The sequence below is a fragment of the Oryzias latipes genome, chromosome 1 (assembly GCF_053564925.1).
Source record: "Oryzias latipes strain Hd-rR chromosome 1, Olatipes_Hd-rR_3.1".
Taxonomy (NCBI): domain Eukaryota; kingdom Metazoa; phylum Chordata; class Actinopteri; order Beloniformes; family Adrianichthyidae; genus Oryzias; species Oryzias latipes.
In genome coordinates, this window is record NC_136237.1 from 18,632,734 (window position 1) to 18,657,472 (window position 24,739).

At 37.5% G+C, this 24,739-nt stretch overlaps 1 protein-coding gene across 3 annotated transcripts; it reads left to right on the top strand.

The window, feature by feature from the left end:
- Positions 1–137: 137 nt before the first annotated feature.
- Positions 138–23,540, top strand: vav1 (vav guanine nucleotide exchange factor 1). 3 transcript variants are annotated; one of them, XM_023958514.2, is made up of 29 exons: positions 138–269; positions 508–610; positions 700–816; positions 4,563–4,679; positions 10,674–10,732; positions 11,259–11,324; positions 12,045–12,153; positions 12,734–12,829; positions 13,046–13,114; positions 13,194–13,297; positions 13,372–13,471; positions 14,640–14,735; positions 14,813–14,881; positions 14,960–15,046; positions 15,139–15,224; positions 15,302–15,437; positions 15,505–15,614; positions 15,746–15,847; positions 15,937–16,031; positions 16,117–16,136; positions 16,249–16,285; positions 16,452–16,588; positions 17,804–17,869; positions 18,082–18,113; positions 19,510–19,620; positions 21,617–21,704; positions 22,844–22,973; positions 23,101–23,255; positions 23,342–23,540. In XM_023958514.2, exons 2-29 carry the CDS (start codon positions 524–526, stop codon positions 23,393–23,395), a joined length of 2,535 nt encoding a protein of 844 aa, XP_023814282.1. In that variant the 5' UTR covers positions 138–269; positions 508–523; the 3' UTR covers positions 23,396–23,540. The 3 variants fall into 3 exon arrangements, with proteins under 3 accessions (XP_023814282.1, XP_078806929.1, XP_078806930.1); XM_078950803.1 differs by having other exon boundaries at positions 216–610; XM_078950804.1 differs by having other exon boundaries at positions 216–610; positions 23,104–23,255.
- Positions 23,541–24,739: the final 1,199 nt, after the last annotated feature.

Genomic DNA, 24,739 nt, shown 5'->3' on the forward strand with positions numbered 1-24,739 from the left:
ACCCGCAGAATGGTTATCGCCTTGTAGCACAGACGGCAGCAGCAGCAGCAGCTTTGCATGTGTGCATGTCAGCGTGTGTGTATGTGAGGGTGCGTCAGAGGAAAAAGGAAGTTGCGGGATGAAGTTAAAAGCTTTCAACACAGTGCAGCTCTGCAGAACACCCACCACGGAAGAAAGGCAGAACAAAAGTGCCGAAGCCTGAGAATGAGATAATGTAAGTACGCCTGGGGTGGGTCAACATCGAGAGAAAAAGAACTGCCTGGAGAAAGGTAAGAGGTCATTTTTCCTCCTCAGTTGATCAGTTAGCGTAAAGTTTTTATAGTTGCTGCTGAGTTTTTGTAACTTCAAAATGGCTGTTTTAGTAGTTTACTGTTTCTGCTCAGTGTTCACTGAGGGTCATTTCTATGATCAGCTTTACATTAATCCATTACTTTCTGTCAAAGTCAGATCAGATTGTATTTTGACATTTAGATTATCTACAAATAAACAAAACACTGTTCTTTCCAGATATAAGAAAATAAAAATGGAGTTGTGGCGGCAGTGTGCGATGTGGTTAATTGAGTGCCGAGTTCTGCCTGAGAACCATAGAGTCACAGTAGGGCATGCACAGGTAAACCATCTGCATCACTGGCCTGTTTGCAAAAGTACATCTCCATCTGTTGGTTTTGAACCCTAATAAGCTGTGTGTGATGTGGTAAGGTGTGTGACCTGGCTCAGGCTCTAAGAGACGGCGTGCTGCTGTGCCAGCTGCTCAACAACCTGCTGCCTCAGGCGGTCAACCTAAAGGAGATCAACCTGAGGCCACAGATGTCACAAGTAAGTCCTGGTTCTTTCCTGTTCCATTTTCATAGATCATATCCATGGGGACAACTCCACCAGTATGCAACCCTGAGGCCCAGAGGCTGGCTGATAAGAAAATACTGCAATCTACATTTGTTCTTATCAGGAGGCTTGCTGAGACTCTGTAGAAAGGATGATGATGTTGATGAAAGATACAAAGAAATTCAAATGGGACATGCAGAAAGAATTTACGTAGAAAAACAAATATTTTACTGAGAAAAGTTCTGAAAAGGATTTTCAACATAACGGATGCACTATACTAAACTACAGTGTTCGCGGGAATTATGTTCCATAAATAACTCGAGATAGATCAAATTCACAAAGTAAAATTAGAGATGTTATAGGGCTGTAAAACCCCTCGTTGCAAACTTCTACACTTTTCTCAGAACAACATTTTCACACTTTTCCTTCTTGTTTAAACTCTCACAGTTCAAACCTTTGTCGGAAAATAGGTCCATTATTATAAAATGAAACCCAAAATCTGATCGCAATAGAAGTTTTATGTAGATTTGGCAAGCTGAACTCATTCTGTACAGGAGACACGACACAGAGGAAATTGATTGACTTTGTCTATAGCCAATCAGGACACAGAACACAAAGCGCTGTAAAAATAAAAGAAAGAAAGCATGCATAAATGCACTGAGAAAAATCTGCAAATGCTAAACGCAATATATACGGGACAACTATAATAAAAAATAAAAAAAAACATTATTGCAGGTTTATTTAATGTCATCGCTTAAGTATGTGCAGAAACGAAGAACAAATTTCAGGAAAGAAAAAAAAATTCCAAAGGTTTTTAAAAAGAGATCAAGAATTCCCAAAGGGTCTTCTGTCTTCTGCACGAAAATGGTTGGACTTTGTTATTTAAGAATCACATTTCAATTAAGCTCAGTTAGGTCAACTGTTGTTAACCCATGGCAGAAGGGGAAAAACCTAAGAACCATTACAAAGTCAAAAGAAGGAAAATTACCTGCAAGGCTAACTAACTGTGCACACACCGTCAGTTCATGCAGGCTCCCGTACAGACAACCAACCACACATAATTACACTCAAAGGTATTATAAACTCATTGGTTAATGTTGCCTGCATACAATTTAAACTGTGGGAGGAAATTGGAGTGTCCAGAGAAAAAAAGATATATGTCTGAAACCCGATATAGTACACTATGCTTTCAGGTAACAGTGGCAACCACCACTCTGTTCTTAGTCTGGTCACACCGTTTAAAAACCTAAAAACCAGGAATCCTTGTCATTTTATATTAATGTATGACGGATAACCAAACCCTCTCCTTTTTACTTCTATAGAAACTAACAGATCTGTTGGTTATTAGTACTAGTTTTTGTGTTCATAGAGAAGTAAAAGTTGTTCCACATTATTTTGGAAAAATTTTCATAAAATAAAACCAAAACAATTGGTTTTAATTCTTCTGCTATGGGAAAGATTGTTGAAGAAGGGAAAGTATTTAAGATGGTTGCTAATCTTCCTGTGAGTGTGGGAGACAATGGTACTTCTTCATATTCATTGCGTCTTATAAATAGAAATGGATGGTTTTGGGATGTACGTTTCTTAAAATCTCCACTGTATCTCAGAAACTCATACAGACAGATGAGACCAGTATGGGTTTTTTATTGAGATGAAGTAACACCATGGAGCAGAATAGGCCAAAGTTGCTTCATAATGATGCAAATATCTATTAGTCACAAATCAAGCTGCAAGCTCTATAAACTTTTGACACTAAAGTTGTCCAGTTAAAGGGCACTTACAATGTTTTAGCTAAATTTGACATTTTTTATGTTCTGTAGTTTTCACACTGTGGCACGCATCAGATTATAAGGTGCACAGTCAAGAAATGGTCTACTTTCGAACTTATGCCACATATAAGGGACATTAGACCAGACGAAAGAGTCCGAGATAAATCTAACAGTCAGACAATATTAACTGCGTTCAAAGTATCTCTAGAACACGACACCAGGCATGTCCAAAGTCCGGCCTGTGAGCCAACTCATATTAGGGACATTCCAATATCTACTGGCCCATAGGTCCTTGATATAAAATCAATATATTCGATCCCAACACTTTTTAAGAACTGTGTGTATGATTTTGTTATTGTGATCGGCTGAATTACGTTATAAGGCATTGTGAACCTGTGTTAACAACCCTGTCTTCAAATCAGAAGTTCACGTCAATTTGAGAAAAATTTATTTAAATGTATTTTTGTTTAATGAGAAGAAATTAAAAATATTCTATAAAAAAAAAAATAGTTCATTTGCACTTAATGTTATTATAAGGGTTCAAAGAACCAGGCCGAATGGTTGTCTCTCACACATTTTCACCTCACCAAATCTGGTGAAAATCTATGCAAAAAGTTAGCCAAGTTAGAAGTGTTAGCTGTGTTAGTGTATTCACAATACCTTTAACTCCCAAATCATTTGCAACACATAAAAGAACAGGTTGATACGGCTAAAATTACTGTGCCTACGCTAACTCAGAGCCCTGTTAGTAACACCAAAAAAAAACAGTCAGACAACGCTACATGTTAGCGTCTTCACAATAACAACCAACCTTGTTTGCAACTTGTAAAAACACAGACTGTCATTTTGACAGAGCGCCATGTACCTCTCACAATCAGATCGGCGTACGCACAACCAGAATTGATCCATACTTGAGGCTCTCCACACATTGTCATTTTTGAAGCAATTTAAGACTTCTAAGTATTCCTTATAGTGTGGAAAATACAGTAGTATTACAGCTAATAAAGCGCAAAGTCCTGTCAAAACAACAAAGTAAGGACTGTAGTTCAGAGGGTGCGATTAATAAAAGAGAAGCAAGAGGGAAATGACACTATTTGTCAGAAAAAGAAACAATAAGAAAGAAAAAGAGAAGCTGTGATCTGTTTTGCCTAATGTTCCCAAGGGAAGTACTTGTATTACGCTCGACAGGGCTTTACACAATGTCTAAAACACCTGCGCATGCTGTTGCTACTGCATTTCAGCTGGTAAATGTGAAACTAGGAAATCCCATGAGGTCAAATGTGGATGAAAAAAATTCACTTAAGAACAGAAGGCAGCCCTCAGTAATAAATAGAATTTTTTTAATCATTCATGCTGAGATTACAAATGCCTGAGGTGGGGAGTTCTCTGTGTTTCTGCAACGTTTACAAAAGGTGTACAGAAAAGCACATTACACTGTCTGCATAAACCTCAGATAGATGAGATGTGTGCAGCAGTATCGGTCAGAACATTTCCCCTTTCTTTATGCAAGAGTTCCGTATTTCCCGCAGCTGAACAGACAGACGGGCAGCGAGCTGCAGAGAAAGAGAGAGGGGGATTCTGAGTTACAGACAAGGCAAACATACAAAGGAAGAACTGAAGTCATTAAACGTCTGACCCACAAGGTCATTCATGCAGAATCGTGCATATTTATTTTTTGCATGTTTTAGATTTGGCCCTTAAAGCTGCCTTTTATAATAGGAGGCACTTTTTTGTGTTGCTGCACTTTCATCCATTTTAACTCCCTCCATTTAGTTTATTAACCAATGGAAGAATGGAGCATGAGACTATAAAAAAGAATGAGCTGCACCATGTGTTTAGTTATGTTTGCAGCATCAGGGTCAAACAAATATTAAAAAATCAAAACTAAAGTACATTCATTAGATTTAAAAAATGTCATGTATTACCTAAATCCAATGTCGGTGAAAATGTTGTGTGTCTGTTTGTCATCAGTTCCTGTGCCTGAAGAATATCCGGACGTTTCTGGGAGTTTGCCAGGAGAAGTTTCATCTTAAGAAGAACGAGTTGTTCGAAGCCTTCGAACTGTTTGATGTCCGGGACTTTGGAAAGGTATCACTCGACCTTATCAGTGAAGATTATTTTAGCAGCTCAACAGACGGTATCATGGGGGGAGCCTAACCTTTATGTGCATCTTTTGTTTCTCGGGCAATGTACAGAAAAAAAATAAATGTCAGTAAACCCACAAGACCTGAATGAAATCATGCATTTGATTTCTAAATGTGTGCATCTACACCACCATAACTTCACACTGGGGGTTAGAAAGCACCTCCAGTAATTGGTGCTGTTCATTAGGGGATTTGTTGCTGTCATCTTGATGTAATCCAAGTCTGACTTTTTGGGTTTGGGATCATTTTTGCTACATGCTTTCAATGCTTGCTGCCTACTTTTGCTTTTGTTTGTATTATACCAATACTTTATTATGGTTCAACACTTTTTATCAGAAATAAATATTAAAACTGTTTAGTCAAGTTCGGGGGAGCCAGTTTAGCTCGTGCTGGTTTGCGGCGCCTTCCGTCCGTGAAACCAGGGTTCGACTCCGGGCTGCTCCCTGTTCCCTTCTCTGCCTCTGCGCCGGTTCCAAGCCCGGTTTGAGAAGGTTGCGTCTGGAAGGGCATCCGGCGTAAAACATTGCCAAGCTTACCATGCGACTTGTTCGCTGTGGCGACCCCTGATGGGAGAAGCCGAAAGAGGAAGAGAGAGTCAATACTTATGTTCAAAAAGAGATATACTATGGACTGTTTTTTCCCTTTTTGTTGTTTGTTAGCTAATAGGAGTAACAGGAAAGCGATTTGTATAACATTTCCCTTCCCCTAAGCTTAAACAAAGGTCGCATTGCTTTTAAACTGGAAACAAGGAAAACAGCGCTCCACTCCAAAAAGAAAAAAAATACAAAAATGGTTTAGGTATTTGTTTTAGTACACACAGTACAGACAGCATTATTGGTTTGTAATTTAAAACCTGCTTGTAGTGCAGGATGCTCTTTAGAAATTGGAGGAAAACATGAACCAAAAAATGCATTCTGGGTAATAGACTGGCATTGTTTTCTGTCTTCTCAGCTCTCATTCAAAAGAGAATGTGTAATTTAAGAGATTATTTTACTCAGTAGTAAACATGACCCTAACTTAGCTATACTAATTATACAAAACCTAAAATGAGCATTAATCAAAAATCCACTCTCTAAAAACTTGACATGAAGACTACTTGTTGTTTCTAGTTAAATTCAACACTTAATTCAACTTTACTGAAGCTTTATTGAAAAGAAAAGATGAAATGCTTTCATAGTCCAGTTATTGTTGCACAGAAGCATAACTGGAGATTAAAGCAAACTCAGTCTTGACAACTAAATACGGAGATGACACTCTACTGCCCCCCAAAAGGTTTCAGTTTCACTCACGGGCTGTGAGTGCTACATATCTGCATGATTCATTTGTAAATACAAAGACTCATATCATGACTTGCTACATAACTTGTGCAGTGTTGCATGTGCATCTGACTTTTTTGCCGTGTGCAAGTGTACTGACTTGGATTGATTTATGTCTAGTGTGAATTTAGCTTTTTTTCAAACTAGTAGTGATGACACTTATTACAATTGTCACAAAATGTTTTGTGTTTAGAGTTGAGACGGATTAGTGTCAAAGAAATACACATGCTAGAACTCTTGGTTTTGTAACTTCACTTATAAGCTCCTTCACAAAAAGCAGTTCTCTTAAGAGGTGTTGCTATTGTTACTGAAGAACCTGAGAATATGTTTGTTATACTGGGTTGTCTCCCTACCACAGGCTGCAAGTACCCATAGCCTTTACAGGAAAGACAGATGCTTGGTATTTTTTTAATCTAAAGATTTTGGAGCTTTTTTTCTAAGCAGCAGTTTCATGTGAGTTTAGAGGAATTTAAAAGTAGCCATTTCTTTGACTTCCCGTACAAACAGGAAGTTATGCCTGTGCCATGTTTTTGCTTTAAGAGGGTCAGCCACACTGACAGAAATGGTTTACTTAATGCATTTTGTGATGGAATAAGTATATTTTTGTTTGTTTATCATAGTGATCACTTATGAATGTCTTGGACAAGTAGGACCTATATCCTAACCATGGATTGATGAGTTGCCATTGCAGGCAGTGGTGTAGTGTAGTGGTTAGCACTGTCCCCTCATCACAAAAATTATCTAAGCAATACATTTCTTCATTACATTCATCCTTTCAAGCCATTTCAAACTTATCGATTTCTTAAAAAAGCTCTTGTAGTAATATGTTTAGGATGCCTGTTGCATCTCTCAAAAAGAAATAAGTAAATATATGAGAGGCATACAGCGAAAGCACACAAACACTCTTGAAATGTAGGGGTGTGTATCGGCAAGAGTCTGGCGATACAATAATTATCCCGATACGCGTCCCACGATACGAAACATATTGTGATATTGAACCGGCGAACATTTTCTCTTTTTTAAGAGTATGACTTAGAAAAAACTCTACCTGAATACTAATATGCCTTTTGCTGTAATACAATTGTAAAATTCATTATATTTAATGATCACAATATTAAGCACTGCAACTGTACATCATATACAAGTTGCTTTTACCCAAGCAAATTCATAGTGCTTTTATTTTGGTAACTTAAAATTTGTTCTAAAAGGGAACAGTCAACATTGTCTGATTTCCACAACAAAATATTTTCAGCATAAGAAATTAAAAGAATGAATGTGGCTTAACCAGTAAGGTTCTAAAATATTTTCAATATTGCTCAATGTAGATTCTCCAGGACTTTTAAATAGTTCAGGAGCCTGAACGGTGCTTCAAAAATAAAGGGGGAAAAAAACAGCCCCCTTTGAAGGATGAAGGAGTGCGCTTTAATGTGGCTAAGATGGTTTGTGCACTGCAGCGCTGCAGCTCAGTTTTCTCACACGTTAAAATAAACACGGATTTCACCGCTCATCCCCAAAGGGTTGGCCTTTTTTCAGAGTGTTGTACACATCGCTCTGATCCATCAGGTTGCTGTGAGTTCTGCAGAAGTTGGGCCTGCTTTGCCAACAGCATTTTGGTTGATGCTCCATGCATTAGCCGCTGCACAGCAGCACTGTCTCACTCGTTCTCATCTGAACCCGCTAAAAAGCACCGCAATCCACGTTTTTATGTGATACTGGCAGCAACGTGGCACAGAGTTTCGGTTCGGTACCCATCCTAAGTAAAAACTAAGTAATGCATGTCTCATAACAACAAAACAAGCTGTTTCTCGCTGAGATCTTGTAGTTGTTTTGTGCGATGTAGAGCTGCTCAAAGAGGCTCAGTGCGCTCTGCTGCCAATAGCGGTCATTTTATGTTGCTTCATTTATCCATCACACCTTAAAAGCTAGACCCGGCTGAAGTTAACGTTCCATTGTTAGCATCCACTTTGACGTAAAAGGGAAAATCTTCATTGCAATGTTTAAGTTTGAATCAGCTGCAAATATTTTACAGAGAATGAAGATTTAATCAATTAAATTTGCTGATTTATGGAAACTTGTAAAAGGGACATCAGGAATTTTCCTACAGCAAGAGTGAATTTGGCAGGTAAGAAACATAAGCACAGAAAATGTTCCTCTGTGTTAAAAAATGCATAAAGAATCAGAATTTTGGTGTTCTATGAAAAAAACTGTAATGTTTCTTTCATTGAATTATTACAAATCAAAAACAATTTCTACAAATCAACATCTTTGTTTCAATGAATCTTATTCATATGAAGCAAAAAATAATCTACCGCTACTAATGTTCACAGATTGTTTTTAAACAAAATTTCTTGTTGTAGCATTTTAATTTGAAAAATAGGTTTCTATGAAACGGATGCTTAAACGCAAACTTCTGCCCCATTCAGACCAGTCTGTGAAAATATTGTCTTAAAATATTGACATTAAACCAGTAAGCGAAAGCTTGGAGACCACTGTTCTAAGGGGAACAGTCTAAGAATGGAAGCTGTAAAAAATGTTTATCCAGAAAGGTTAATGGATTACAAAGCAGAAAAAAACTTTAGCTTTACCTGTGTAGCTGACACAGGTTTTTTATTTTTATTTTGACTAAAATAATAATAATGGACTGATTTTTCTGCGCTTTTTCCAGACGCTCAAAGTGCTTACAATGTATGTCCATTATTCATTCACTCCTCATTCATACTTGATGATGAAAGGCTACTGATGTAGCCAAAGCTGCCCTGGGGAAGACTGACAGAGACGTGGCTGCAGAATTAATGAATCTTCTAATCCCGGCCACTTGTGAAACCTGTTTTTGCTAAATGCCTTGATATGAGCAAGTAGTTCTGTTTGTTTGTTTCTCATGTTATTAAGGTGGATAATTTAGGTGTTGCTTTCATTGACGGTAAAAGAGAGCTGGACTGAGTGACCCCGCCCTCCTCACATTATAGGAAGTGTCTGCTGGTTGCAAGAAGCCAAAATCCCATAGACTTCTATAGAGAAATAGGAAGCTATTACTCACAATTTGTCTGAATAACCATTCTTGCTCTGATATCTTTTTTTAAACATGTTCTTGCTAATCCTACTTTTTCATTACATTCTTTCTTTATCACAAGTTTTTCCAAGTTCTAAACTAATCAAATAATCAATAATTTGGTGCCTGCTGGCCCCCATCTTGAACATTCAAAATGTTTGACAGATTCTCCTGAGACAGGTTTCAGTGGTATGGTGTGGACTTTCAATAAGGTCAGTCCTCATTGGCAGCAAAAAAGGGTCGTTGACTTTGACTCAGACTAATCACTGCTTACTAACCTCGTCTTGCTCCAAATGGAGGTGTTTGTATTGCGGAAAAATGGGGAATAAATTGACTTAATATGGTTGGAACCGGAAGTAAGCCGTTTTCTGTGGGCAACGTCACACTCACTCCGTCCAGTTCTCTTACACAGTCAATGGTTGCTCTTTAAAACATTACTTATGTTCTCAGTACTTTTCAATTCATCTTTTTTTTTCTTCGTTGTGCTTTGTTTCAAAATTAATCTTTCACAAAGCTGCTCTTGATTCATCTTATGTCTTGTTGCCATATAGGGTGACCTTTTTTTTTCCCTCCAGTGAGTCTCACTCCAAGCTTTTACAAAAAGTATGCAGCCTTGTATTTGCTCAACTTAGTTAGATGTTTTAGCTCATGATAAATGCTAGAGGCCACATTGCTATCTAGGATGGTTTGTTTGTTTTTACCCTGCAATCACTCTCGGTCAGAAAGCTTACACTGTTGGATTGTTGTCTTTAGTTTCACTGAGGAAGCCTTTTTGCCAAAAGACAAGATGTGAATAAAGTTCATTTAAATTTTTCTCTGTGTACTTCTCTTCCAGACTTTCACTTCTCGTAAGATATTTATTCTTTTTCTGTCTTTGATTAAAAGCAGAAATAAAGGTTCAGAAGTGCTGACTAAGAAAAAGACATCTTCTGACGGGTATTTATTCAGTTCTGCTGTAAATCAAAAAAAAGGAAGTGCCCTTTTTTGTGAGTCCTGCTTACAGTGGAGAATTATTTTAGCAGTTAACCAGAAAGTGTCATAGAGGGGAGCCTACGCTGTTTCAAAATGTGGCAAAGAAAGAAAACCCCATTTATATTTTTGGATACCAACATTAACTGCAAGTACACTTTTATCCCAAATTAAAATTGCAAGTCAACACTCTTTTCTGATCACCAGAAGACACGTGGAATGTGTTAGCATTTGTGGGAACATTCTAGCACCTTAAATGCAATTCTGGCGAGACATATGCCTGTTGTGATTTTAAAAGAATGAAAGGATCAATTGGGCTCAGAGATTTCCCTGATATATTATAATCAATACCTGAATGATTTAATCATAAACAAAGATCACCATATGGGAAATCCTGCAGTTTTGTTTTTGATCTCTTCCCTTGTAACCTCTTTTAGGTGAGTTTGCTCATTTTGATAACACTCCCCTGGAAGAGAAAAGGGTCAAGGCTGAATTATATGACATGGAGATTTGACCATAAGGATTTTTTGGCACTCTGCCCTCTTCTCCTTCATTTAGTGTGATTTTGCCACATTTCACTTGTTTGTGTGTTTGTCTTTCACAGGTCATCAACACTTTGTCCATCCTGTCCCATTCACCTATTGCCTTAAAGAGAGGACTTCAGTGAGTAGATTCCTGTCTCTTTAAAGTATGTATTGAATAAAGTGAAAGGCTTTAATAAGAAGCGATTATAAGCTATTATAATCATTTTAAAATGTTAACTTTTATAAACTTTTAGTTCATATTAATTCTATTTTACTATATTTTGATGTATTATATCTTACTTGTTTTGTAGTCTGCTTTTTGACTGTTTGTTAAATGTTTTCAAAAGCTAAACACTCTAGATGTTCTATTGCATAAATATCTTAACCCCTCGATGCCTGTTGAAACAAATAGGCATAGAACCAATTTGGTTCCAAAATTTTCTTAATTTACCCTCTACATGAAAGCAAAAACATAGGTGATTTTTTTATAGCTCCAAATAAATTCCGGCATCAAGGGGTTAAACATTTTCACTATGACCACCTTCATATTGTTATTGTTCATCACTGAAAGAGTCGCTACTTTTAGGTTAAACCTGACTGATCATGGTAAACTTCCCTGGATATAGAAAGGTCTCTTAATCCACGTAATTTTTGCTCTTCTCCAGGCCGTTTCCTTTTGAAGGATGTGCCTCTGATGATGAAATCTACAGTGGACTGTCTGACCAAATAGAGTAAGCCGCCTTATCAGTCATTTTTCTAAAGAAATTGGAGGTGTGATGTTTCAGAAGAAAGTCTTGATGCTTTAAGCCAAGAATCTGACAACTCTCCTTTGCAGTTTTATAGGAGAGTTTTATATACAACCTGCTTTAGTTAAAGAATTTTTAACAAGAATATTCTTTTAATTTTTAAAACCTATTTACCTATTAAACTTGTTATTGAGATAAAAAAAACATATTAAGGATTTATTTGGTTGTTGATCATTATTAGTTGAAAATAAGTTGAAGCTAAAAATCCATAATAAATAACTGTTTGTTATTGATTCATTTAAAAGTATATTAACTATTTTCAAAGCATTAATAATATCGTTTGATTTTGTATATTTTTAATGGCAGTTGTCTTTTATTTAACTGTTTTTTTTGAAACCCTAGTGTGTCCTGCAGTCTTTCTTTTATGATATTGTTACTTTACTTCTTGTATGTGCATGTGTGCATGTTTTTAATTTTTTATGCATGGGTTCTTGTCGATTACCTTCAGATGCAGCATTTTGCATGAAAAATGTTATATAAATACAGTAAAAGTTTTTTTTAAAGTGTTTTGTAAAGAAAATGAAAAATGTGATTTACCATGAAAATCCATAATCTGTTACAACTTTACTTGTGTATTTTATCAGAGCAAGAGACAGTTTGTGATGATGAAAGAAAAATAATGCAGTGTCAATGCATGTCTTTCAGTGACACTGTAGATGAAGATGATGACCTTTACGATTTTGTGGAAGATGAAGATAACGAAGGGGATGATATCTATGAAGACTTGATGAAAAGAGACGAACAGTCGGAGAATGTAAGTCACTCAAGTGGAATATTTAACTTTTTTTACTGGATAAAAATAGATGAGAGGTTTTTGAAGGTTTGCAGTTTTTTTTTAATTATCAATATATCTGATCACCTTTAACTCTGGTGATAGAGGATAGTCTGCAGGATTCTCATAATCATAGTTGCTGTCAGTTTATTTTGGGTTCTTTTTACAAACCAGACTTAAGGGCTATTATTTCTAGGATGCCTGAGAATCAAATAAATTAAAAAGCTTAACATGCAAAACCATTTAAGAGTTTTACTGAAAATATGTTAACATAGATGAATAAATTGCTTTTAATTACATAAAAAAATGTTTTGCTCATGAAATTTTTTTTTATTTATTAATTTATTTTTCTAGATTTGTTAGTAAAGAAAGTAAAAAAAAAAAAACGATTAAAAAAGAGGGAAAAAAAACTAGAAAAGATCATTTCAATTATAGGGCTAATAAGCCATTTGTTGTTCAGAAAATAAATTTCCATCTTCAGAGCTACAGTTGTATTTGTGAGGAAGGAAACACCAGCAGGATTAAAATGTTGAATTGTTGTCGTCTGCTTGCGTTCATACAGCAACAAAACACGGGTGTGGACAAGCGGGCGTGCTGCCTGAACGAAATCCTACAAACAGAGGAAAAGTACACAGAAACACTGGAGTCAATACTACAGGTGTGTTCTCGAGCTCAGCAAGAAACAGGATCAGCATCACCAACAAATTAATTTGACCCACTTTCTGGCTTCTTCATGCAGTGATAGTAGGGAGGAGTTTAGGGAGTTGAAATGACCCATTCATACACACAGAAGGAAAAAGCATGCACTCTGTCAGAACAGATTTTCATATGCAAACCTATACTTAAATTAACCACGGCACTTCTTTCTGTGTAGAACTTTATGAAACCTCTCGAAAGGTTTCTCCAGGTTGAAGACATTGAAAGTATCTTCATCAACATTAAGGTATGAAAGAAGTAACCTGTAAAATTGCTGTGCGGGCTTCATCTGTCACTGATATTACTACATTCTACATGACCTGCAGGAGTTGGCAGTCACCCACCGCCGCCTTCTGGAAGAAGTCCGGGTCTCCATCAATGATCGCGGAGCTATAAATCTGTACCAGGTGTTCGTGAAATACAAAGAGAAGTGCGTAATTTCTCTGCAAAGAAGTCCCACTACAGCAGACACATTCACGTGTTTCATGTTGTGTGTCTCTGTAGGCTGCTACTGTATGGTAACTACTGTAGTCAAGTGGAAGCGGCAACCAAAAACCTAGACAGGCTTTCCAATACAAGGGAGGAAATCAGGATGAAACTGGAGGTAAGGATGTCTCTAGAGCTCAACCTGAATAGACTGGAGTGAGTAAAAGATTTGGACATGTCTTTAAAGTGCAAACCCGATGAAAAATGGGCTTTTGGTGATTTTAACCCTTGTGCTATCCTTGGCACAATCACTAGTTGCTATCACTAGTTTTCAAGTCAGAAGTCTTCCTCATATTAAAGCAAACTGAAACAATTGAACCAAACCAAACTGATTTAAAGACATCTGGGGAACTTGTGCAGATGCTTTGATTTCAGTATTGATTAGTTGTTGAAACTCAGTTGAAAAAATTCTTGCCCAGCTAAATGTGGACAGATTTCTCCAGAGTATTCTAATTTTTCAAATTTTGTTTATGTGGGTTTTATGAGCTGGAAACCCTAATTTATGTAAAAATAAACAAATCCTTTAAACCAATTAAACAGTGGGCCTTGGATCTATATTTTATAAAAGTTTATTATTTAGAATGAAAATATGGAAACAAATACAAATTTCCATGATATTCTTATTTTTAAGGAAAGGGCCTGTATATAAAGAAAATTTAAGATTAAACTTGCATTTCTGAGTATTTTTTTAATTCAAATTGTTCTGTATCAGGAGCAGACGAAACAATGAAAGAGATTTGGAAATAGATTCTATTTATTACATAGAAAATACGCTGTGCGGGCCACAAGCTCCCTGCCCCGCACTGGCATGTGGCTCAAAACTATACGGCTGAATAGCTCCAATATTCCTCGCCATTTTTGTTGCACCTGTAATGTTAGGTTGGTGATGCAAGGGGCTGTAGGCTTGCAAGAAAGGGTGTAAAAAGGGAGCTCTCAGTAGCGGGGAGGGGAAGGGGGTGTGGGGTTGCTCCACGCCAGTGGTCCCGCTGACAACTCAGAGGTGAATTTCTAATAAACTACTTCCACTCTCCAGAAATTCTAACCTAGAAAACGACAGTTTTTGTTGCTAAAAACTGGATATAACACAAGCCAAGTGGACCACATTTCTGATGTTTTTTCTGTTACACTGATGTCAACATGGGTTCTGATGGGCTAAAAGACCACTGGGAGCGCATTCAGAATAGCTCACAACATGATTGGAGTGGGACTCCAAAGGGATGACAGTATTTTTTTTTTTTTAATGTTTTCTTTAAGGAAGGTTTTTTGAAGCAATTTTTCCCCCCCAGGAGTGTTCAAACAGAGCAAACCGTGGCCGTTTTTCCCTGAGAGATTTACTCATGGTTCCTATCCAGAGAGTCCTCAAATATCATCTTCTGCTACAGGTAGGTCTTTGCACTTCTACTGCCTGAGGTCACTGTTTTTCTAGACGGTTTGATGTTGGGTTTTTTGGTGTTTGCAGGAGCTGATCAAACACACCAATGAACCATCAGAGAAAGAGAACCTTCGAGAAGCCCTGGATGCGATGAAGGTCTGTTTGTGTGTTTTGATCCATCAGTAGGTCTGTTGTTTTAGTTGTATAATTTGTTGTGTGTTTGTGTGCGCTCAGGACCTGGCACAGTGTGTAAATGAAGTCAAACGAGACAATGAGATCATTAAGCAAATAACCACCTTTCAGATGTCCATCGAAAACTTGGTGAGGACACTTTTATTCCTTTAGATTGCTTTTCCTTGTCAGTCTTTTTTTCTTCTTCTCTTTACCCATCTCAGCTCTTCTCTGCTCTTCAGACTCAGTCTCTGGCTCTTTATGGTCGCCCCAAGATCGACGGAGAGCTGAAGATCTCCAGCTCAGAGAAAAAGTCCAAGCAGGACAGGTGTTGTGCATGTGGATCTCAGAAGTTTGAATTCCTCACCATCTTTTGTCTGACCGTGAGTTGGCTCCTTTTTTCAGATACGCCTTCCTTTTCGACAAGGCCGTGGTTATTTGCAAGAAGAAAAGCGGCGAGACGTTTGAGCTAAAGGAAATGCTTGAACTAAATCACTACCAAATACGAGATGAAGTTGCGGGGGAAAAGGACAATAAGAAGGTAATTGTGTTGTTGTCTCAGTTGTATCGAGGGAATTCGTTGGACTCACACTGTTGTTTGTGGACAGTGGTCCCATGCCTTTCTGCTGCTGGACTGCTACGGCAAGTGTGGATATGACTTTTACTTCAAAACTAGAGAGCTGAAGAAGAAATGGCTGGAGCAGTTTCAGATGGCAATGTAAGTTATTAAAAACGCACACAGAAGCGCAAACTTCACACATATTGTGTGTTGGTGTTTTGTTGTTTCCTTACTGTACCAATGTCGTACTTCCCTCCTCTGTGTGACGCCCGGTTCCTGTTTGGTTGCAGATCAAACATGATTCCTGAAAACTTCTCAGCAAATAACCATGATTTTCAGATGCACTGCTTTGAAGATACAACCTCTTGCAAGGCCTGCTTGATGCTGTTGAGGTATGTTTGTCTCGCCTCCCTTCAGTTCCTACAATCCATGTCAAAATGAAGAGCAACAGACAGGTCAAATGTGTCTGTGCTGTCCACAGAGGGACATTTTTCCAGGGTTATCAGTGCTCTCGCTGTAAAATGCCTGCACATAAAGAGTGTTTAGGCAGAGTTTCAGCCTGCGGACGAAATTCTGGTCAGTATACATACTTTTATGTAAATGTGTTCAAATATTTTATGAATATCAAGATTTACTGTAGATTTGTCTTTTGAAATTATAGGTACTTCTCGTATAATAAAGGTAAGTCTGCATTTGTCATCCAAATTAAAGTATTTTTATGGTACTTTTGTTTTCGTTTTTCACAGACTTTATCTGAAGTTTTTTCAGTTTGTGTTCATTTTCTTTCCTTTAGAATAAGACACAAAAACCATCAGGACATTCTAACTTTGGTAAGAAAAGCCTTGAACTGTTTTCTGTAATTTGGTCATTTTATGATTTAAGCCTTAATTAATTGAAGTCGTCTTTATTTTCTTTTTTTTTTTAAATTCAAAAAGCAGTACTGATGTGTTGGCGGAGCATTTCAGACCTCTTGTCATGGTCTTGTTTTGCACTCAGGCTTTCCGAAGATGGAAGTGAGTCAGGAGTATTACAGCTTGCCTCCGCCTCCTGTGGGTTTCGGCCAGCCGCTTCACCTTTCCAAAGGGGACCTGATTGAGCTGACCCGTGCTGACGCTGACCAGTCGTGGTGGGAGGTAAAACCCTGCAGGAAGCAGATATTCTGGTTTTGTTTATTGTGTTTTTTGTGTATCTCGGAACACTCTCCACACATTAAGCTCTCAGGCTAAATGTATGGAGGTGTCAAGTTTTAATTTGTCGTGTAAACCTCCACTGCTTAAAAAAAGGATATTCCACATTTGGTCATTTTTACCTTTCTTGCAGAACTGCAATAAATGAACCAACTTTGATGCAAAAAGCCTTCAAATTTTGAACAATACACAAAAATAAAAATAGCCTTTGAGGTACTTGTAAGAGCTCCAGGGCCACTTCAGATTTTAAAAAGTATTTTAAAAAATGTATAATCAAAAAAATCTTTGGAAATTGTATTTTATTATGATTTTTTTTTATTTATAACCCCATGACCTAAGAGTAAAATCACATGTTCTGGCCTGTTTTCTTAAGCGTCTGCTCACTATAAATGTATTACTAATTTGTTAGGACAGTTTTTATTCTAGTACAAATAATGGAATAAAAACTAAAAAAACTTGAAATGGAACAAAATATTGATCATGCATCAAGTGAAATTATAATTTGTTAGCTTTGTTTATAATGACTTTTTGAGTTTATGCGATGAAAAAAAGTCAAACATAATATTATATGTACTTTTTTATAAGTTTAACTAATAACTAAAGATTCAGCATCAGTGTAATACATTTATAGTGCCTAATCTGTTCAAGCCAGATAGTTCCACTATTATGTTGGAAACTGAACTCACTTGTTATTAAAGCCAAGTTTTTATTTATTTGGTGTTGTGCTTGTAGAGTTTTGTAGACTATATTACTTAATGTAAATAGTTTTTACTATGTTGTATATCAATTGTAAGGGTTTATTTGTGGAGTAAAAATGTGACAGGACTTCTTACAAGTTGCCTAAACCTTTTGCTTTTTTTTACTTCATCTTTGACCACCACTATCAAAATTTCCCTTTTAATCTTTTTTTTTGCCATTAAATTCAGCTCAGTTTACTCTTTAAAACCTAGTCTTATATCTAATACAGCCCACTCAGGATTTTCACAAGCTCTTTATGATCTTATGTAGTCCATATTAAAAAAAGATCCACCTTAAGAAACCTGTTTTACCTGTCTGTCAGTCTGTGCATAAATGACTGTCCTACTATTGTTATGCCACGGGGCAAACAGACTTGATTTAGAGGGGAAATGTCAGTTATTTACATTTTTCTGCATCTCTCAGGGAAAAAATCTCACCACAGGCCAAATGGGATGGTTCCCCTGCCAAAAGGTTCACCCTTACATCTCAGTGAGTATTTTTTATCAGCAAAAATAAACTAATATCAAATTTACAGCCTTCTTATAAAGAAGTAGTGCTTTTAAAAAGGTACAGTTTGATTTTCTAATAGATTTTAGTTTTAAATCTTGAATGATTTCCTGCACTGAAGTTATCAAGCAATAATAGATCATAGAAAACTGCATCCACCATGACCATAAGACTTCTTTCTTTACTTTTCCCAGAAGCCGCCCCCAAACCTTTCAACTTACAACTGGTGAGTGTGACCGGGAAGCGTGCTGAATCTTTAGCACACTAAGCCACAGTTAGAGTCATGGTCAGATTTCGTACTGCGCTGCTCTCCCTATGACTGGGAAACACCACAGTGCTGTCACAGAAAACAGGCTAATCAAAGCCACAAAAATAGAAGCAGATGCAGAGAAGGGGCTGGTGGTTTTGAAGCAGAACATACTGGTAAGTTGCAATGTTTAACAGCACTGAGTGAATGGAGAACCTCAGGACATTTCCTGTGTCCATTCTATAAAAGAGATTTTTTTTTAACGTATTTATTATTAGACAATTCTGACTAAAGTTTTTGCATTTGACATTATCTTTACCCTGTAAAGCCCACAACATCAAAAATTTGATAGAAAATTCTATTTTTTTGGAATCAAGATGTTTTTTATACCCTTTTAATGAAATCCACAAAGAAATTGCAATGACATTCATTTAATGAAGATAGATAGTATATTATTGATAGGTTAGGTGATTTGGTAAGTTTTTATTCACAATTTGATCTGTATTAAACAAATTGTCAACAAATTGTGCATTCTTTTTAATACAGCAGGTAGTCATTTACAAATATTACAAACATTTATGAGTTAATCTCATCATAAAATTTAGATAATTAGGTTACCTTTCCCCGCACAAGTGTTTTCACGGAGGCAGCCATTTTTAATGTCCAGGAAAAGCCCTTCTACTGCCCCTAGTGGAATGATGGTGAACTACAGGACAGAAATCATGAATCAAGATATGTACAATGGGTTTTTAAAGAAAAGCTTTGAATATGCTAACAGGATAGGAGGTCTCACAAATGTGTTTATCAAATATGTTATAAATGGTTATGTAGCGTTAAAGTTGAATTATGATATTAAAGTTTTCTAATAATTTAGTTTTATGGTCAAATTTAAGAAAACCTATTAAAATGCTCAAATAACTATAAGTGATTTAGATATTTAGAGAATCCACACTTGCTTTTGTACAAAAACTATACACATGTTGACTTAAGATCTGATCAGAATATTTAATAGACACTTCGTATTTTAACAAAGTTTTCAAAATGTGTCTGAACAGACAAGAGCACCTTTATGTGTATGTGTCTATAAAAGGATCACAGATAATGAAGTACTTGTGGTTTCGGAGGCAGACGTACTTTACTAGACACTTCTGCCTTTCCAGCTAAAATCAGACGGCCTTGTGCAACTGCTGGAAATGTAAAGTGTTACCAGAATTGAATAGAGCAAACATGTTTGAAATTATGTCTATATGAAAGATGAAGAAGTGAGGTACAGTCTGAGCTGAAGTTTATTTTCTTCAACTAAACCAGAAAAAAAGTATTTACAGTTCTTACAAACACAAGTGTAAAATTAACACTTGCTCCTACTGGGCCCTAGGTTTGCCGGGAACATGGACCGCACTGCCGCCAAAAACCTTTTAATGTCTCGCTCCGATGGAACCTTCCTGGTGCGGCAGAAAGATGGTGGAGAATTCGCAATCAGCGTCAAGTGAGAGAATATTCTTTTTTTTTAATTTACTTTTGTTCTATTTTTCTAAACAAAAATGTGTTAAACTAAGGTTTGTTTAGAAGAAAAACATAGTGAGGAGCGACCGAACAGGAAGCTGACTAAAGGCTTTTTCAAAAAGTGTGAAAGAAATCAGCATTTGACAGGGACCCGCCTCTCCAACCCTCTGCCCCCCTATAGAGGGGGAGGCGATGGACGCAGTAGAAACCTACCATCGACAGCTAACCTGATCCATTAGAGAAGATGAAGTTACTCAAAAAGAAACAGGATGTACAGCAGGATGTACTTTCTGTGCGGTGGTCAGATGGGGGTAAGGGGAGGGGGGTGTCACATCAGGAAAGTGGGCTCTCTGGTTGGTTGAGTTTGACTCTGTAGAGACACTGATGGAGAAAAAAACAATGTCAAAGATTACATTTTCTTTATTTATTATTTCTTTATTTCAAACTGATAAAAAAAAAACAGAAGTATAAATGAGGTTTTGCAAAGTTAAAAAAGGTCTTTGGTGTTTGACAACTTTGAGTCCAAGCTCTTTTTTTCAATTCAGACCAAATTTAAATTTATGATAACTGCATTTGTACACAATAAATCTATCTCTAGCAACAGCAGTCATCCTCTCAATTCTCCTTTCTGACAGCAGTGCAGCACTTCCAGTCTGACTTTATCAGTCATCCTTGTTCTTCAAGCCAACTGTCAACTGTGAGCAAATCTGAATATTATGGTATAAAAAAGCTCATGTGGATAACGATATATACTTTTTATAATTTAATAAACTACTGTTACTGCATTGAATCTGAAAAACCAGACCAAGATTATCCAGTTTAACATGACAGACAGAAATAATATTCTCAAAAACAGGCCTGAACTTCCCACATTGACTTTCAAATTAAGGGTGAGGAATTTAGAGGAAAGACATACTGTAGTTATACCCTCAGCTGTGCAGACCTGATTTGATTATGCATATTAGTTAATATCAGGGTTTTTTTTCGCAGCTCCAGTGCTGTGCTGCAAGCACAGACTCCATCACAACCTCCTGCATACACACAGCAAAAAAAAACTGTTATAATTGGGTTATGCAACAGGAAATGAACCGAAGAACACGTGAAGAGAACTTTGCATGTGCGGAGGTGCAAACCTCTGTGACCTAAAAGTATTGCTTAATTTTGCCACAATGACATGAAAAACTGATAACGTGAGACGGGAAACAATAAGACTAATTTATTATTGGTAAATCTTGGATTTACTCGGTTTTACTTCCTTTTTTGCTCTTTGATACTGTTTGATCCTAGGGCTGGTAATTCACCCTTTTTTATTTTTTTTGAAACAACTGTTTCCTTTTCTAGCATACTTTATGTGTACGTTTATGGTTATAAACACTTCAAGTTATTACTGAACGTTTTCATACATAATCCTAGAAATAAATTGGACTTATTAGTTTATAAGCATCTTAACATTTATATTTTGTTTATACATACCTGAGCTGTTTGTGTCCTTAAATAAACCTAAAGCAAAGTCACGGTTAACCCAAGCAGATTGGACTTCGCTGTTCATGGGTTTTATTTGAATAATTCCTATTTAGCTGAAAAAAACAGATATTCTTTCTTAGAATAATATCAGGTAATGCATTTGACTCCCTGTCACACCAACACCCGTAGTTTTTACAGAAGTGAATGGATCTGTTCCTGCTGTTTGAGCAATAACTTCTCAGTTTGCAGTTGAACTCTTGTGTGAGTTTGATTTTATGCTGGGTCATACAACGGAACACTTCAGCACTAAAAGAACACCTTCTAATGTGATGGGTACTCCACCTGTTAAGGTTTGATTCATTTGAAATATTTTGTTATCCATAATTCCTGTTGTCGTTTTAAAAAGCTTGTAAAAAAAATGTACAAAGGTTGTATTTGTTTTTCTTTATTTTGATTATTTTCTGTTAAATCTCTGACAGCGTGCTCTTTTTTCCCCCTCTCCATGTGCTTCCCAGGTTCAACATGGACATCAGACACATTAAGATCACCACCACTGATGGCCTGTACCGCATTAATGAGAAAAAAGCCTTCAAGTGTTTAACTGTAAGCATCCCTGTCGCCGTGTTTTGACCAGAACCCAAAATATTAAAGGCCCACCCCGATCATCTTGTAAAAGCGTTCCCAGTGGTCTTAGAGTTACCATCATGCCGTTTTTAGCCATATTCCAAAAACTTGTGTTGTTTTCTAAGACAAAGGCTAAGTCTGAATTCCTTCACTACTCACTATCTAGTGCACTATAACGTGCGTTCTGCATTTTGGAGTGCTGTCTGAATCTAGTGGGCGATGATGCTCACTAGATTGGTGGATATAGACCATAGTGCATTGCGTTTGAGCATTTTTTGCAAAAAAATGTGTTTAAATGTATTTTTTAATAATCAACATTTGCTTCTTCAGAACTCAGTGGATTCATAATTAGTTATTATAAAATGCTCGTATTGATTAGATTTTCACTTCATGAAATCGGTGATGTTACATTTCCCGTTTGAAAAAAGAAAAAATGTAATGAGCATTGTGTCCGAAGTGCTTTTAAAATCCAGTCCACTAGATAGTTTTTTTAGTAGTTAGGAATTAGGGCGGGAATTCTGACATAGCTATAGTTTCTGCAGAGCGACAGTATTTCATTACAAATTCGCCTCTGAGTTTTGGGCGGGACCTTTGGCATGGAGCAACCCTGCCCCCCATAACTGAAAGCTTTGTTTACTTGCTCCCCTGCTGGCTTAAAAGCCCCTCACACCCCCAACCTAACATTACTGGTGCAACAAAAATGGCGAGCAATATCAGAGTTAACCAGTCATAGAGTTTTGAGCCAGATACCTGCTCGGGTGAGGAAAATGAAGGCGTACATGGGTCGAGTTGTCTATTAATGGGTGCGTCAGAATGGAGCAGGAAGCTTGTAGCCTACCTATAGTATTTTCTGCATCACAAGTACAATCTTTTAGAAACTCTTGCTTTTTGTCGGCTCCTAATCTCCAACTATTTGAATAAAGAAATACTCAGAAAAGCTCTTTTAAGCTTAACTTTCTTTATACATGTTCTTCACATGACAAAATTGCTACAAGAACATGTTTATAAACACTAAAAACACAATTCTTATCAGAGTGGGTCTTTGAATATGTCTCATTCATTCATCTATCTATTTTTATGAAAATGTCCGTCGTCTTCTCGTGTGTTTTTTTTTTTAGGAGATGATTCAGTTTTACCAGCAGAACTCCCTAAAGGAATATTTTCGGGATGTGGACACCACGTTACGCACGCCTTACAAGCAACCAGAGCAAAGCAACTCGTCCAACAACATACAAAATCCCACACCAGGTACTTGAGATCGGCATCTGTTTTACAAGTCATCCTGACGAGCAGTCCAAAGGGACAGAAAGTACTCGTGTGTTGCTCATTTTTAAGAAACGTTTGAGAACCACGCTGCAATGTGGGCTCTTTCCAGCAGGGGGCAGCATGAAGTACTTTGGTGTAGCAAGAGCCAGGTATGACTTCTCAGCCAGGGACCGTTCAGAGCTGTCACTGAGGGAGGGCGACACCATCAAAATCCTCTCCAAGAAGGGTCACAGCGGCTGGTGGAAGGGAGAAGTTTACGGAAGAGTGAGACTCCCCAACAATCCACACACGTTCAAAAAGATGTTTAATGACATCTTTTATAACCAAATCCATCTTTTTTTTTTTTCCAGGTGGGCCTTTTTCCATCCAACTACGTGGACGAAGATTATTCTGATTACTGCTGACGTACCAACACATTACCCGTGTTTGAATGTGAAAGTAATATATGTGAGGGTCTGCATTTCTGTGCTTGAATGTGGTTTGTTTTGAATGAATGAGTGACCGGTACCGAGGTGGTGCCCAGATAATAAAAAAAACAGTTGAACTAAACAGACTTGCATGGCTTGTGTGGAGCTCAAACGTAACATTTACGTACAGACATTAACCTTAAAGCAATCACTAAAGCATAAGGGTCCTTTTGCTTACCATAGAACAGTATGCAGAGGCACATCCCATTCTTTTCATACTTAATAAGCTTGCGGCATGGTTAGGGCTCTTGCCTAACAGCAAGAAGGCCCCCAGTTCAAGTCCCGGCTTTATCCCTTGTGCTATCCTATGGGGTCAAGATGACCCTTGACGTGTTCTCCCTACCATGACAAAGGTGGATAAAGGTTAAGAGGATTTCATGTAATCCATGGACACCAGTGAAGATCACAAATCATTGAAGAAAAAAGTTCAGCGCACTGTCTAGTGGGTCTAGATGACCCAACTCCCAGTGTCAAAGTGCCTAGGATAGCACAAGGGTTAACACAACACCAATGGGGGACCTTTCTGTGTGGAGTTTGCATGTTCTCCCCATGCATGTTTTCCGGGGACTCCGGCTTCCTCCCACCGTCCAAAAACATGCTTCATAGGTTAATCGGTCAGTCTAAGTTGTCTGTAGGTGTGGGATTTGTTGCCCTGCGTCAGACTGGCGACCTGTCCAGGATGTCCTCTGCCTTCACACGCAAGTGTCTGGGATAGGCTCCAGCAGCCCCGTGACCCCGGAAGTGGGACAACGGGTGTAACCCTTGTGCAATCCTAGGCACTCAAACATTGGGAGTTGGGTCATCTAGACCCAGTAGACAGTGCGCTGGACCTTTTTTCTTCAATGATTTGTGATCTTCACTGGTGTCCATGGATAACATGAAATCTTTCCACCTTTATCCACCTTTGCCATGGTAGGGAGAACACGTCAATGTAAGGGTGGGGTCATCTAAGATAGCACAAGGGTTAAAAGATGAATGAATAAGCTTGCAGGGTGCTGTGTCACAAAAACATTGATTTTTCTAGTGCATGTTTTTGTTGAAGGAACCTAGGTTGGACACAAAGACAATGACCTACATGAGCAGGTTTTCAGAGGTTAACATAAAGTTTTGTTTGTTTGTTTTAATTTAAACTCAAAATAAAAGCACATTTACATGCTTTCATCTTCCTTAAATTATTTCCTTTTTTCAGTATGCGTCTATCCTAAAATACATATTTTTACAATCTCTTCAAAAACAATCCTTAATATATTCTATTAGATATAATAGCTGTGAAGAAGACAA